The sequence below is a fragment of the Columba livia genome, chromosome 13, assembly GCF_036013475.1.
Source record: "Columba livia isolate bColLiv1 breed racing homer chromosome 13, bColLiv1.pat.W.v2, whole genome shotgun sequence".
In the NCBI taxonomy this organism is placed as follows: domain Eukaryota; kingdom Metazoa; phylum Chordata; class Aves; order Columbiformes; family Columbidae; genus Columba; species Columba livia.
The window spans coordinates 16,247,412-16,264,208 of NC_088614.1; the positions used below are offsets into that span (position 1 = coordinate 16,247,412).

Consider the following 16,797-nt stretch of genomic DNA (forward strand, 5'->3'; position numbering starts at 1 on the left):
TGCAGAAACCTGAAATATCCCGAGTATGTGGGCACATGGACTCCTCACCAGTTCTGAAACAGAAATGAGTACGTACACAGGCTCTTTGATGGCAATCACAGCGCAACTAAACAGCTTCTTTCTGTACTTCCTGTATTTTAATTTCACAGCTGCTCTTTACTGAGACTTACACAAATAACCATTGCTAGCAAAGTATGGGAAAGTTACTAATTGTTAAAGGGTTACATGAAGATAATTGTTCTATTTCTCCTGAATTGCCAATACTGATTTTGCTGTGAGGGGGGATTATGGAAAGAAATGGAACACTAGAGACAGGAAAGTACTGTTACCAAAATAATCTAACAAATGCAAATACAGCTCGCTATTAACAAAAGTGTCGAGTCTAAGACTATAGACAGATGTTAGCTGTGGATCCAGCTGTGCTGATCAAAGGCTTTATGCCCCCCAGCTGCTCCTCACTGCCCCCTGCTGAAGTTATTATCCTGAAGATCTGCCAGCAGAGAAGCTCGTATGAGTGCTCCCTAATTCACTCCAGGCAACATCAGCCCGTCTAACCCATGCCACCTATTTACATTATTTAGAATAATCCAGTTGATTTTGTCTAAAGTGAGCGCACTTGCACCAACCATTCCACTGACAGAACTTCACCGTGGTGACCTCCGTAAAAAGTCACAGGGGTGGCAACTAGTGTAGGCGCTTGCACTGTGTTTGTCTTTTTGAAGCCGTAGAAAACAGTCACTGCTAAAATACCATCTCCCCCAATAATATGAATAAAAAGCATTTTTAAAATTGCCTAAACAAATAAAGCCATGACTAGAACCTGTTTTCTTTTTTTTGCAACAAAAGCACCCATGGAATTTTCCTACTGAACTACAGATAGGACTTACAAAAGCACTGGCATTTGAACACGGCCCCAACAGTAATCATACAGATCTCCCATAATTTAAAATGTGCACAGCACCAAAAACATCACCTTTGCTCAAAGAACACTTGTAAGAGATCACTAAGAGTAACAACTTAAGCCACAAGCCAAAACATTGTTTTGTTTGGTGATTCTGATTTTAAGTTAATAGGTTATGTTTGACTCAACTTTCACACTGAAACGAGCTGAGATTTTTGTTAATAAAGACAAAATTAAATATGCAAATCAGATAACATTTAGAGCTGGCAAACTCCTTTTCTAGATACATATTCCCTTTCCAATCTGTAAAATGCATTGTAAAATAGTATTTTCTTTTCTTAAAATCTGCAAAATTTTGGAGCACCTTATTTTTGGAGTTATATTTCAAGCCGCTCAACGCACCTTGCCCAACCTAATCAAAAGGGGTCTACTGTTACACTACATGTTAAAGCAGTTATTTAAATTCTAAATACTAATCACAACTATATTTGAACTGGATTTCAACCTGCTCTGGTAACTTCTGTCTTGAGGTGACAAACTGGCAGTACCTGAATTCATTACAGCCTGATTAATTATGCTGCTTTCATACAAAGGGGAAAGAGACTTCAATCAGAAATGGTAACCTTAAACAGTACCTGTACAGCAGAGTATCAGAATATCAATCCCAGATTCATGCACCTTTCATTTGCTTTGCAAACTCTTAGTAATTACTTCTCCTTTACCCATCACATAGGTCAGCTCAACTGCAACTGGTTGAATAACCAAAGGAAGAGGTTCAGAAGAGTTTAGTCTATACAATTTATACACGTTAGCTGAAGATATTGAAAATGCATCTTGTGCTCCCCACTTACTTTCCCCGGTCTAACTCCACTATGCATTCAACCTCTTTCTCCCCCAGCTGAACACTGAAGAGAGCAGGAGTTGGGGAATAAGTCGGGAAGAGAGGAGTGGAGTCAAATGTCAGAGACCTCTTTTCTCACACAGATGAGGACTGGCCAGATTTTCACTGTCTACATCTTTGGAGGTGATTTCCTTAAGTTATTCAGGAGCTGAGAATCACCTGGCCATTACCTTCTTCTAAAGCAGGTCTATCACCAAACATACAGATGGCCCAAAAGATCCCTCTACCTAGAAAGCAGTACGGGATTCGCTCGCTTTCTTCTCATGCTTGTTAATGTGCAAAGGCAAATTAAAACAAGACAAGAATCAGACATATGCGTCTAAATACGCACTGCATAATTAAACTGAGAATGAAAACAAATCAAAGTTATATATGTTTAAATAGCATTTATTGTTCCTTAACATAAAGGAACAAGGAACTTGGCAAATATTTCTTATGAATAAAGGCCCATCTTCACACAAGTCTGGGTTATGAATAGCAATGAACAAGATAAGAGCACGCGAGATAAAGCCAACTCCAGTCAGCCACAGACAGAAGCAGAGCCAGACCGAGGATGGAAGAATTCCCATCCTGCTGGGCTACAGAGCGTTCCTACACCATCGTTTAATGCCAACGCGCATCAGCATTTGTACTGAAAGAGACACTTCAGAGAAATATTTTTAAATGCAAAGTTCGGGATACCTTTTTTTTAATATATGGATAATACTCAAAGCATATTTCTCTCTACAGACTTAGGTCTCTCGTGCTTAAAGTCTGTAACATGCCTGCGTGCTCTGCTGCTAACGGCGATTTAAAGAATGTGCTGTACCTACAGAATTGTATTATGGAGATCCTAGAGGATATGACTAAAACTTGTTGAAATTAAGTCCTAAGAAAATATCTAAATGCAGGTGATCGGTTAGGGTTTGGTTAAAGTCCAGAACAGGAGGTGCTCCCAGGCCTCTCTCATAGCCAGTTGCCACTAATAATAAATACACAGGGTTGACTGTGGAATCACGTGCTTTGGAGAAAAATGCTAATGCATTAAAAATACTGCCAGACCAACAGGCTCTTTCCTCTGTCATTCGAAGCCACCATTGTCCTGTATGAACAAAAAACTGCAGGAAGGAAGCTTAGACTGTCACACTCCCTCAAAAGGAGCTGGCTCTACCTGCAAAGAAAACGCACTACCAAAGCATCAGCTGTCGTCTTCTTCACCTAGGGATGCCGCTGCATTAACTTATCAAAACAAAATAGATTCTTTGATAAATGATATTGTTTAACTACTTAAGGCACCTCCCTCCAAACTCTCATCTTTATCCAGTTTCTGCAGAAAAAAAAAAATCTTATTTTTGTCATGGATAAGACATTCAAAAACAGAATAACAAGCAATAGGAAAACATTTGGTGAATAAATTAAAACAAGATGTAAAATTATATTGTTCATTAAATTGCTAACACATTATTCTAAGGAGAATGAAATATAAATAAAAATGAAATGGGTTTATTTTCAATTACATGGTTGCCTTCTTTTCAATATTTTTCCTCAAAATCTAACCATGAAATGAGTACCTTTACGTGTCTGAACAACAGAGATGAAAATATGTATCTGATATTTTATCAATTACTATTAACTTTAATATTACTATATTTATTCAAAGATTAAAATATATGTATTTCAAAGATACATAAGCCACCACAAATTAATCTTAAAAATTGCCGTAGAGAGGATATCTCCTTCCGAGTCTCTTCGATTTGGCTGGCTCAACCAATCTGCTACGGCCATTCAACCAGTTAAATACATTTCTATAATGATTTCACCATTTTAGGCTGCCGATCTGCAAGTTCTTACTGTCAACACGAATTACTCTGTATGCTGCAATTCCCCCATCAATTGAGACAAAGTATGACTGTTGTAGTGTTCTGTTAACATGACATGCTCCTCGTGTATCTGTATTCCAAATGTCAAGCCGATACGGCACAGCCGGGCAGAAGTGTTCTATTATCAGATCTACAAGAACAATTCACACTAAAGGGTAGACTTCAGAATAGGTAGGGAAAGCATTTTTTTGATATGCAATCTCTAGTTTGGTGTCAATTCTGAACAACTTCTCCGTGTTACGGTGTCTTTCTATGCAACTGGAGTGTAAGCCGCTTAAGGAGGATTAATCTGACACAGCTTGATTTGTCTGTTTTACGTGATGCTCATTCTAACCAGACGTAAGTCAGGTAGCTTTGTCTTGAGAGGGAGAGCTATTAATGAGTTGCCTCTTTTCTTTTCCTGGAGGAAAATTGTATCAGAATTTCACTACAAATCAGAATTTTTCAGAAAAGAGCTACTCAAATACACAAAAAAAATGCTGAAGATAAAAATATACCTCTGAAAGCCTTATAAATATATATAGTTTTTACTAAGGTTTTTACACTCAGTACATAGTCTAATGAAATAACTTAGAAGTAAGTTAGAGATGATGCAGCCTTGTTGAAGAATTATTTTAAAATTAGAAGACTGATGTTAACGTCATCATTTAAATAAGAAAAGCAAAACTCTAATTTTGTAGAATCTACAGTTGGAGAAGCATGTTCACAAGGAACACTGCTTTGCTTTCTCCCACCCACTCACTTAGGACAATTTAACAATTTTACCACAGTAGGACATAATACTTATATAGTAAGGGCAGAAATATAGAAAATTATGTTAAAATGCAATTGGTCTTGATCATCACCAGGATAAATGGCTTTAAAGGCACTATATAACCTTTTAAAAGTTGTCTGAAGTCCAGAAAACCTTGTGTCTCAATGGAGCTGGTGTAAAAAATGCATTTGGCTTCATACCAACCAGGATTTACTGCTCAACATAGGCTGAACATGTTGAATTACGGATTACATTTTTATATATATATGGCACTGTAGAAAAGAAACCTCAGTAGGTCAAACCGACTTATTAATCACTATAGCTAAAATAAATACTGTGAATAACATCAGCTAACGGGCCACAAACTAGATCAAGGTAGAGACTTCTAAAGACGCTTGGAAGGTTGGAGTCTCCAGCACATATCAAGAATGTCAACCAAAAAGCATTAAAACGTTAATTAGGCATTCCTAAATTTCATTAATTGCTGCAAACCGATCAAACTAAAATGAGAACCTATATATAACATATAGATTTGACTACGTAGAGACCAGAGTCAACATAAACAGAGCTGACTTTGCCAATTACTTTAAGCCTTGACTTTGGACACAATAGTTACATCTTCATTAAGAGTTTTTAAAAATAATGTATTATTGCTTAAGTGATGTGGACACCGACAAATGCTCAAACCTGCAAATTATGATCTGGCATGAAATCAGATCACCTGTTGTAATTCTTGCCTTTAATAGGAAAAGCTGCAGAACACGGCCTATTACAGGTAAGCTCGTGAAATGAATGAACGTTTCACAACACTAAGAAGTAATTAATTGAAGATTCAGACTCAAAGTACTTCTTGAAGAAAATAATTCTTCTGGATTCTCAAGCAAGAAATAAGACACTCTGGTGCCAAATATTTCCAAAGATGTAATTTTTATTCACAATTTGTTCAAACAGAGGAAAATCTACTTTCTATTTTAATTTTCTTCTTCTGGAAGCCCTTTCATACTGGTTCTTAGTTAAGGTATATTATGAACTGAAAAGAATACTCGAAATCTTGACTTTTTTCCTAACATCACTGGCAATTACCATTACTTTGACAACCCTGCATACCTGAAAACAATGCTAGGAACAGTACCTGCAGTTCTTCACTAGAGGTTTGTTCTGTTATTTAGTAAGATAAAAGCAGCATAAAATTCATCCCATCTCATTGTAGCTACAGCTGAGGATGTCTTATAGACTGACAATGTTGTCCAGAATAAAAAGAAAAAGGTGGAGAAGGCTGTAATGTGAAGCTCAGTTAAAGGAGGGAATGGGAAACAACACACTGAACTTGCATTTTCTATTATTCATAAAGAATTACTTATAGGGACGAGAAAATAAATTTTGGCTCTGGAAACAATGACCAGGCATATTTTCTGGGTACAACAGATTTTGCTCACCTTCTGCTTTGTAAAGATGGTTTTGTTTTTTAATTGTAATAAGAAAAAAAATAAAACAAATGAAAAAAAAAAGGAAAAGAGGGGTTGATGAAACCCTGCTAAAGAGAGGAATGTAGGGGACTTCTTTTATGGCTTGCAAAAAACATATCACAGGCCAGTGATATGGCCTAGGAAAAAAATGCCCTCTGCCAACACCTCCCCTATAGATAAAGCAGGCTGCAGTGCTGCTGTCTTTTTGATCAAGAGAAGAAATCCCACGCCAATGACTGTTTCCCCTGACAGACTGCTTGTCCTGTTTAATGTTACATGAGAGCACCAGCCTGAATTTCCCTCCCCTCAGAGCTAGTACCACTACCACTGATTAGAGATGCTGGTCTGCCTAGGGGTACTCACTTCTTTGGCCAAGGCTGTTTAACCTGTTGTGCTCCTTTTATTCTCTGCCTTCTCCTTTGGAGGTAGAAACTTTGCCTTTTTTATGGATCTCACTGTCCTAACAGAGCCTCCTCTAAATTGTTCAGTAATTGGTCCATCATACAGATGTTCAGCTCTTGTTATGCTCCTGGCTTTGCAAGAAACTGTCATGCTCAAAAAGACTGCAGAAATGTATCTTTTATTGATAATTACAGCATGGGCCAACACTACTTCCATGCTGCTAAAGCATTGAAATCACCATGTAAGACACCTTCTGCTTTCTCAAACACAGCTGGAGAAGATTCTCTTCATTCACCCACCCATTCAACACCACTATTCTTTGTCCTTTTGTTTGCTGAGACAATTATTATGCCAAGATTACTACAAACAGAATTTAAAAGGCAACATACAAACTAGCAGTGGAAACAGGTCTGCTGCACTACCTCCTTCAGACAGCTAATCCACGGGCTCTGCTCAAAGCTCATGGTATAAATGAGTGGGTGAATTAGAGCAAGATTTCCCAAAGCGGTTCAACGGCCTCGGAGTCTCACTCTTAAGGACTTGGACTCCTCGATGACCTAGGCTTTCCATATACAATCTTTATATTAGCTTAATTCAGTTTTAGTTAACTATGAAATACATGGGTGTGGATTCATTCTTGGAGAGGTGCTGATACGAAACTAACTTATCAGGTAGTGAAACTGCCCTGTGAAACTCACTCCAGATTCCCGCACAGAGGTGCCAGTTAAAAAACGGTATAGAAATTGTAATTTTATTCAAACCAATCTAACTTCAAATAGACCGCAAAGTGAGATTTTGTTCTGGAAACAAGGGGAAAAGGAGGGGAAAAAAAAAACAACACAATTTGCTTGATAAGACACAGACACACTCATGATAATTTTATCACCACGGTCCCTCTAGACCATAAAAAAATTTCTTTAAGTTGGTTTTAACTTTTCTTTTTGACTGTCTCTCCCATTTTCCATGTTAAATATATATATATATAAAATGAAAAAAAGAGCTTCAAAAAGAGTGCCAAGGCCAGGGAGCTGCTCCATGCCCGTCCCTTCCCATTGCACCTCCCCTGCAGCAACTGGCTGCCAGCCTCTAACTGGAAGGCAAGCAGTAACTAAGTAACTAATAAATAAGGAGTACACCACTAAAGTAAACAGTACCCTAGCTATAATTAGCTAGCACAGACAAGCTGCTGGTGGTAGATGTCTCTCCGAGTTCCCTCAGGCCCTCTCCAGCCCAACTCCCCCACAGAATCCCTTTAACCAGCATGCTCCTGTTTGACTCCAGGCAAAACAAAAACAAAACCCCTTTTTTCCTACTCGCTCACTAGAACGGAGCATGTAACAAAAGGAACACCAAGATGAAGATCGCACTATCAGATATTTTTTCCTGCATTACTCCTCTGAAAGCAAAACGCAGCCCGTAATATCCAAGACACATTGGGAAACTTCGCAAACCTGCATTCACCACACACTGATGGTCCCAAGGACTTTTGTGGTCAAATAACATGAGATTTTTCAATATGCCAGTTTCCAGAATGAAAACCCTGAGTTTACCATTGAAAAAATATAAATGAATAAGTGAAATAAAGCATTTCCTACATCAGAATCAGTTACAGATTAGCAAATCCGAGTTCATGCAGTAGAAGACACAAGGAGGCTGACAAGAACACTGACATACAGAGCAATCCATACAGGGTTATGGCATGGAATTAGTGGTGTACTCAAGGCACGTTACCAACCACTGAGCTAAACACGAAGCACGAGCACGTGCTCCTGCAGGTTTGGAGCTCAAACACGTCGCTTCTCATGAGTGTGGCCAAACAGCACCCATTTTACTATCTCTCTTACAAAGAAAGGATGTCCAATACACATCGCTCATGCAAACTCGTAGACAGTTTTTAACAGAGCTGCTGAAAGACTACTTTCAGCACAAAGTTTAAATATCTGAGTCATATCTTTGAATTTTATCATTGGCAAATTTGTGCCACTTCAAGATACAGGTCTAAACCTTCCCATGTGTATGTGGAAAAGTTGCACCTTTTCTGGCGGAGCTGCAAAAATTATCTTCACTGACATGTAAAACTACCATAGCACTTTGGGCCTTACCTTCTGAACTCAGTGGAGACTCAAGTCAGTTTTGACAAACCCTTACTTAGATCCTTTCAGACGTTATCTTAGTCTTAACAGTTATATTTAGCCAGAAGGAAAAAAAAATCTGGAATTATAAGAGGCAGAAAAACAGAGGCTGCAAAATATATCTTATCCTTCAGTGTCTGAAGATCGGGAAGACAAATGGAGAAGACAAATGAAAATACAGAAAAACCCAACCCCAAACCAAACCCAAGCTTGCATACCCTCTGTTCCCACAATCCTTTTGCAAGAATAACACCACTGTTTCACAGTAACCGCAGCAGATCTCTATAGGGACTGACAAATAATGGATGAACCAACTACTCCAAAGTGATTTTGCCAAGTTCTCATTTTCCACGCTAATAAGCCACACACACTATATTTATGAAGTATCCATAAACAAAAAGATTGTATTTAATATTACCACATTGATAAAATTTCTCCTTTTAAAAAATGCAATATTTTTTTCCTTTTTTAACCAAGAAGGTGGATTTTGATTTAACAGACACAACAAAACACTACTTAAGACTCTAGTAATCGACCTTTGAAGAGCAGAGAAAGAAATGCTCTAAAGGTCTGGATCAACATCATGTGGCCAGGTGGGGTCAAATACCATTTCCATCTCCAAATGAAGTAAAAATAAGATTTGTCTTGGACAATAAGGGAAAAATATTAATATCATTGAACCTCTGTCAGAATATTCTGTGTTACACAGATCAAAGGAATACACACAGTATGCAAACCTGTCCTACTAGTAAAAAAGAATGCTTTTGCTGGCACAGAGCCACGTTGTATTTTCTTGTATTGCTGCCTGGCTTTTTCCTCCTGTCAACTGAGATCCATGCAGAATCGTTCTGCCGCCTCCTGACTCTATTCCTGCCTGTTTGCAACAGGCACAGAAATGTATTTCTATACATTCACTCCAAGTCAGATATTAATCATCACTGTACATATCGCATTATCAATCATCTCTCTGCTTTTTTCTTCCTACTTTTCACTGCTAAGTTTGTAAAATTTCAAAAAATGAAACCAGAATTCTAAAAAAAAAAATAGAATGTGTTACTCATGGGCTAAAACACAGCTTGAAAATATTTATTTATAAACAGAAAGTAATCATTGAGGCAGTTTATTTTTAAGTCAAAATCTCATTGATTTAAGAATGAGAAAAATAAGTGCGATTATTAATTAGGAAAACACCTATATAGCCTTTCAAAACACTGATTTTCAAATAGATATTAACACATTCCATGTGGATTATTTTAAGATTTGACTTTTGAAAACAGGAAGCAAAACAAGCCAGAGAAGCTGAAGGTAAACTTGAGATTTTCAAAGACTCATAAAGTAGTATGTATGTAACTCTATTAAAAAAATATATAAGGACATACTCCTTAACTTTCTTCTGTCTCCTTGAAAATTCAAACCCACATATTTAACTGATAGTTTTGGGATACCTCAAATGAAATCATAACTGTCAGCAGCAGTGATATCCTACACCAAAACACATCTGAGATAACCACTGTGCTCTATCACGTCACAGATACATGAAGCCAAGAGCGCTTGAAAAGGCAATGATACCATAAATCATAAAAATTCCTCCTGTTCTGCTGTTAGTCTACAGGTTTAAAAGCGCAAAAAGCAAGCTGTAAATTCTTGGACCATAAACACTTGCAAACGGTGTTCTGGTCTGTTATATCTGCTTTCATATAACTCAAGCTTAACAAGTGTAAAGGATCTGGAGATTCCAATGCTTTCTAAACATATCTTGACCACTTAAAACAAAAAGTGATTCATCAAGAGCCAACTATACAGTACGAAGACCAAGCTGAGACTTGAGTTGTAGAACAAGTGACTCCAAGGATCTTTGAAAGTGGATGCCATAAAATTACTTTAGATCCAAGAAGGTGAGGGAATAGCCTAGAGATTTGCCCAGAGCACGGCAATCCCACTGACTGGTGGTTTTTCCCAAAATAAAAGACTATTCATTGGTTCTAATTCTTTCAGATCTGTCAGAAGCAGTTATGCCTCACAGTCATGTTGGCTGATTCATGAACTTCTAAATCTGCATGATATTCTTTGAGTAGACACTTTGGAGAGAACCCAATGCATAACCCTGCTGTACTAAAGACTTGTGCAAGAGACACTACACGTCTCTCTGTAAAGAAAGGAAGGAAACAAGGCCAGGTTTTCCAAGAGGGAGCTCCATCATCACGTCTGACCCATTCCAAAGAGAAAATTGCCTAGTATCCCAATTTCTTCTTAATATTGTTAAAATATTAACGATGGATTTGAGGAATAATTGCAGGGGTTGCTGAAATGTCTATGGAGAACCCAAGCATGAACTGAGAATGCCAGCTGTAATCTGTGCAAATTAATCGCGTTCAGTCCTGGATAACTAAAAAGAGACTATAGTCAAAAGTACTTTTTTTTCAACCGTGCTATAGTAGCCAAGCGCCCCCCAAATAATAATGAATTAATCCATACATTTCTGCTTAGAAATTAGGAATTACTCTTCATAAAAAGCTCTGATAGAGGGGAATATTAAGTACGTCTGCCTTTGGAAGTGTCTGGGATAACACAGATTTTTAAGTCTCAAAACAGAACCTTAATCATGTTTCATACAAAACCTTAACATGAAACCAGCTTTAAAATGCTCAAATTATACCATCTGAAAGATGAATTTAATTAAAAAAATGTGGTGCCTCATACCCGGAATACATTTCACAATCACTTTAGTAATTAGCTTTTCTCTACACTAAATATCACTGTTTTAACTGTAGTTGTTTTGGGACTTTCCAGGTCTGCAAGAACATTATCCTTCTAGACTAATATAATGGTTGGAATATACTGGATGAGTATCAGATCTCCCTTGAGTGCAGGCCCAACATATGGTCCTGCAAATTGAGGAACATGGTATTGGGGTTAGTTTGCTGGATGTCCTTAAGATGACTGCTCTGCCACTATGTGAGAAAGAGGGTTTTTTTCTTATCCCTAAAATGACTGTCTTCAATAAGCAGTGATTCACTGAACTAGCCCTGAAGCTGCCTTTGGAAGCTCAGTATTCAAAAACCATCTGTGCCAGCAAGTACCAGGAGAGGGCTTTCACTTGATATTTAAACAAATTATACCCTCAGATATTTCAAACATATACTCTGTATTTATGTATTTGGGAATAGTAGCCATAGGTCTTGATGAAAAGCCAAATTACTTAATTATTATTATTGTTCTTAAATACAGAAAAATACTTGCATTTAACCCCTACACTTTAATTCCGTAGTAAAAAAATGAGGGCCTTTGAAATACGCAAATTCTGCATTCTTGCCACCTTAGCACTACTCAAATATTTAACTTGTAAAGTTAAGTGACCTAGTCTTATGATGGTTAAGGCTTTTCTTAAAGCTTTCACTCTTACAATTACATAAAAATATCTATTTCATAAACAAAACCAATTTAAAATCCTAATTCTTAAAAGCCTTACACCTGAAGAAAAAAGCTTGAAAATGTGAACTGAATAGATTCAAAATCCAGCTCAAAATTTACTGTTTTTAATCTGACAGTAGAGGTGCTTGAAAGAGCTTCCTAAAGAGCCTAAGCGGGTGCTGTTTGTCCTTTCCTGTATGTCATCCACTCCTTCACCATCCTCTTTACCATCCTGGGCACCAAAACGAGCCATTAACAGTTCTCACACAGCAATATGGATTAGGTGGTACTGCTCCTAATCGCATGACGTTGCTCAGGAGTTAGACACCGAACGTGATAACCATGCAATAGATTCCAAAAAACAACTAACAATTAAAAGGTATTGTGCAATAATTTTGTCCCATATCCTTATATAAATTTAAAAAACTATAAAATTCTGCAAATGCAATATTTTCAACTCTGCAAGGCAGAGAAGCTGAAATCTTCCAAAGGCTTCTCATTTCTTTTTAGCCCTTCTCTTCCACTCTTTATCTAAACTGCATTATAATAATAAGCAGGCTGAATTACTGGTGAGCTGCTGACTGCTACAGAGGAAGCTGTGTTTCCAGGAGATTATCTAAAATACAAGACAACAAGAAAGGTACTAAAAAGCAAGCGAATGAAGGGCAGGTGATCTCAAGTTTGCTGCCTCTGCCTTGTTGTAAGTTCCTTTTCTGGTGCTCGCTGGGCTCTAGGCCAAACTCCTTCAGCAAGCTAAGCAGAAACTATTCACTTTTGTACTGCTAGTGGGTTAGTTTTCTGCCAATTTATCAAATGGAAACGGGTTAGCACGGGGTACAACAAGAGCCAATGAAAGGGAAGGGGCAGGAATGCACTACCAGGGACTGGGATAGAGATCAGAGCCAGATCAGCTCAGGCTCCTGTGCAATCACAGTCTGACACCAGTCACGCAAGTGGGGACAGCGTTATTTGAGGACATCTCGCCCCTGCTCATTCACTGCTCTATAAAATATTTTTCCACATTTTTCGGAAAGGAAATTTTTATATGGCTGCATGAACAAGCGAATCAAACAACGTATATGATGGAAAAATAACCTTACCCCAAAACTAATTTTCCATCTCCCCAGGTAAAAGTAATCAAAAAACCCCAGCTGTACTAGTACAGAAGAAGCAAATGATGGGCCTGGCCTTGGTAACTTAAGTTAATCCTGCCATCTGAGAACAAAAGTCTATTAAGGTGTGGCTTGAAAAGAAGCAAAGAAATCCAAATGAGCCCTGGCAATGTCAGACAGAGAACAAGTTTAAAGAAAACACACTTGAACAAGTACTGATGGAAAAATATTTGCAATTATGAGCACAAGCTTCTTCACATTTATAAAAGCCAAGTAACAGCTGTTTCTCTGTATACAACAAATAGTACTTGATCACAGAAACACTAAACTTTTCCATCAACTTTTTCTCTTCAGTAAAATAACCATCACTACTCCCTAAATCAACCTGCTCAGATCAAAAGGGTATCATTAAAAAGATCCTACTTGCAAAGAGAAATTGTGAGTATTTCTGTTGAACCAAGAAGTCGGACTGAAATCCAACACTTCTCATTGAAAAAACAAAAAGGCCAATGCAACTAAGTAAAATCTCAAACGTGAGTTAATTCAGAAAAGGAAAAACTGTCACGTGCAGTGGGGGATGATTTGTGAGTGATATCTCTTTGGATCGGCAAACATGCAGCATCCCAGCTGCAACAAAACCAGACATTCATGTCAAAAATGATAAATGAAGAGACCAGCAACTTCAGTGACAAAAACTGGACATTCTGACAAAAAGAAAAAAGAGAGCAGGCCAAGAAAGCTCTTGCCAAGTCAGGCCTTGCAAACAGAGATTATCAGTAGCAAGGATTTAAGAAGCTTAGAAATTGCTTAGAGAAATCAGAGGGTCATGGACCGTGGTGGAAGTCAGACATCTGAGGGTGGAACTGGGCTAAGGGGTTGTCTGTAAAACAGGACGTAGTTTTCTATGTTGTTTATAATCTCCAGAAATGCAAAGAAGATAAATTAGATAGTCTTAAATAAACAATGCAAATTTCCAGTAGCTTTTTCATGACAAACACTCTGAGGAGTTTATTTAATTTCTGCATCACAGCCCTATGAGTAGCTCAGAAGCTTAACAGAAATGGAGTTTCTATCAGCCAGCGTGCATGACACAGCTCCTACGACCGACTTGAATAATCCAGATATGGTCTCCAAGTCCTTGCAAGCAGCTTGGAGCCAGGAATCAGGGTGGGCTGGGCAGGGTGGTTGGCAGCCGGGGGAGAGCAAAGGGAGCAATGCAGGCTCAGTTGGCAGAACAGCCACACGATTCATGAATCCAGGACATCATGTATCGGCAAAACCTTCAGGGATAGTTCGTCAATTGAATAACACACAGAAGTTCAGCAAAATCTGGGTTACAGGAACAACAAAAGGAGGTAAAACTCCTCCAGAAGCCTTTGGATGTACCACAGACCTTTATCTTTCCTTGACACACTGTACCAGAAGAGTAAGTAGCGTCTGGAGCAAGGGCGAAGCTGTTTACCACAAACCCATTCTGGCATGTACCTCTGATAACAATGTTTCACCAAAAGTGATCACAATTTGGTTCATCATACCATGAAAAGCTTGAAAAAAGATCATTTTTTAAAACACGGGCAATCGACAATAAAAATGTAATTCTCATACTTAGGAAAAATATTCCTTTGGTGAAGTAAAGACAATTGGGGACTGTATATTTGTTAGAAACCAAAGGGATTCATGTACAACCGGAAGGTTCAAATTATTTTAAATTTATCTTGTGTGAAAGCCATCCAGTTGAGCTTGTAATGAAAAGTTCTTTTAGCCTGTTGCTGCAGGATTTCTTGCAGAGACATACAGAGAAAAACAGAATATGGAATGTGAGACAAGGAGAGAGACGGAAAGGAAGAGAATTTAACAGGACAACACAACCCCAGGAAGCTCCCTCAGTCTGAAACTAATTTGACCAGAAAACGGGAGCACCTCCTACATATCTGAAGTCGTAAGTCAACTTTGGAATATAAACAAGATCCACTTCTATTCCTGGCTCAGCTAATTCCTTAGCACTAATCTTAGTACATTAAAAGAGAGAGAGAATTCAGATAAAAGCTATCCAAAAAGGGAAACAAAAAAGCCTTTGGAAATGCCTGGCATTTAGACAGTCAAATGTCTGAGCCAAAACTGTTAGTCAGTTACTCAAAACAAAACGTTTGCATTTTCATCAGAACAGACATATAACAGGGAGAACTATTTTAACTCCTATTGTGTAGGCATTTTTAGGAGAAATAAGAAGCCCAACTATACCTGTACTACACAGCACAGGACTCTGTAAGAGTCCAAGGCAATGCAAGCACATCACTGTAGTTCTCCACTTTGGTTAATACATAACCTGCTTTTGAGGATTTTGCGTTGCCTTGTGTAGTATAGCTATTGCTCCCTCCAAGATAACAGGAAAGGTATGCTAACAAATCTGATTCGACTTCTAGAGCACATTATATTATTATTATTATTACATAAAATTTAGCATGATTACAAACTTGTCTTTGCAGTTACAGGGGATAAGCAGCCATACTGTAAAAGGTTTTGACACATATTTGTCACAAACCCACACTTACTGGTATTACTACAAGCTCTTGGTCTAAACTGTAAGCAAAACTACAGTTAACGTCTTTCCAGATATTTCTTTATTCATAATCTTCTTTCTAGTTTCCTTTGGATTATGCAGAGGAGAAAACCACTCTAAGGGTGGTGAGCTGTTTAAGGGAGAGACTTACACTTCATGATTAACTTTATTCTTTAATTAACTGTTGAAAGCTAACACTTGAAAATAGAACTAAGAGCAGATATAATTTTAACTGTAGCAAGATCAACTAGACTCACAGTCATTCTAATTTAGTAATGTGCATCATCTTTGCGCAGTTACACAGCTCACTGAAAATACTGACATGTAGCATCTCTAGTTATTCCTAGTAGGTTCGAAATAATGTATTCTCTTATTCTGTGTATAGCCACGTACCTCTCCTCCTATGGTGAGCAGTCCAGGTGAATCAAGCTTCCGTTTCTTCCGGGGGCCGATAGCTGCCAGTGCAGTTAGATTGGCATCCCTCTGCCTCATTTGTGCAAGTTCTTGTTGCTGCATCTGTCAGAGGGAGAAAAAACTCTGTTTAGTTTTTATTCTGTTGCCATTTCAAAAAGTTATTCTCAGACTTGTGAGCGTTAGGTGATCAATCCTTAGCAGTACTCTGCTGTTCCTAGAAATGCCATCTGAGCATGCAGCCTTGCAGTGGAGTAACAAAGAAGATCCAGAAGTTCCCTTGACTTTCCACAGGATTTCTGCTTCAGCTAACTCAACTGTTTTTGAAAACTCCATCCTCATCCTTGAAAATTGCCAAGAAGTACTATAGACTATACATCCCCAGCTTAAGGCTGATACGAGAGTGTAAATACCAATTCAAATACTCAAAAAGTATCTCAAACATTTTATTTCGTCTCACATTTACTTTGAATATTTCAAATGTCCTTGATATTTCCCTCAAAATATTCATATCTAAATTAATAAAACGCTTCTGTCTAAATGTTAGGAGAAGGTAATGCTGACACAAAAAGCCTACAAACTGAATTTTCAGATGCTTTCTGTGATGAGGATTCACGTAGCAATCCACTAGTGTGAGGCTAAGAAAGCAACCTGCCACTTGCACCACATAGCTGTGTAGCATGCTACAGAAAATAAGAGAAAATACTCTGGCCACCACATGATAAAGAGGTAAGATTGCATATTCATTATGGACTGTATAATCCTTTTAGAGAGTAATAATAAGCGACATAGTCCCATGGACAGTATTACTTCAATAAACACTGTGATCATCAATACAAGAACAATTGATTAGGTAACACGGTATATGATTTTAATTAGATAAAAGCA

At 38.0% G+C, this 16,797-nt stretch overlaps 1 protein-coding gene across 4 annotated transcripts in view; it reads right to left on the minus strand.

Moving 5' to 3' along the window:
* Positions 1-16,797, minus strand: part of LOC102084381 (transcription initiation factor TFIID subunit 4) — a 135,044-nt gene that overhangs the window by 26,751 nt on the left and 91,496 nt on the right. For all 4 annotated transcript variants that reach the window (XR_010465823.1, XR_010465822.1, XM_065028441.1 and 1 more), the window contains exon 14: positions 15,892-16,014. Coding sequence is in view for 2 of the 4 variants with exons in the window: in XM_065028441.1 (XP_064884513.1) it covers positions 15,892-16,014 (123 nt within the window). In the remaining 2 variants the exon portion in view is untranslated. The remainder of the gene's footprint in view (positions 1-15,891; positions 16,015-16,797) is intronic.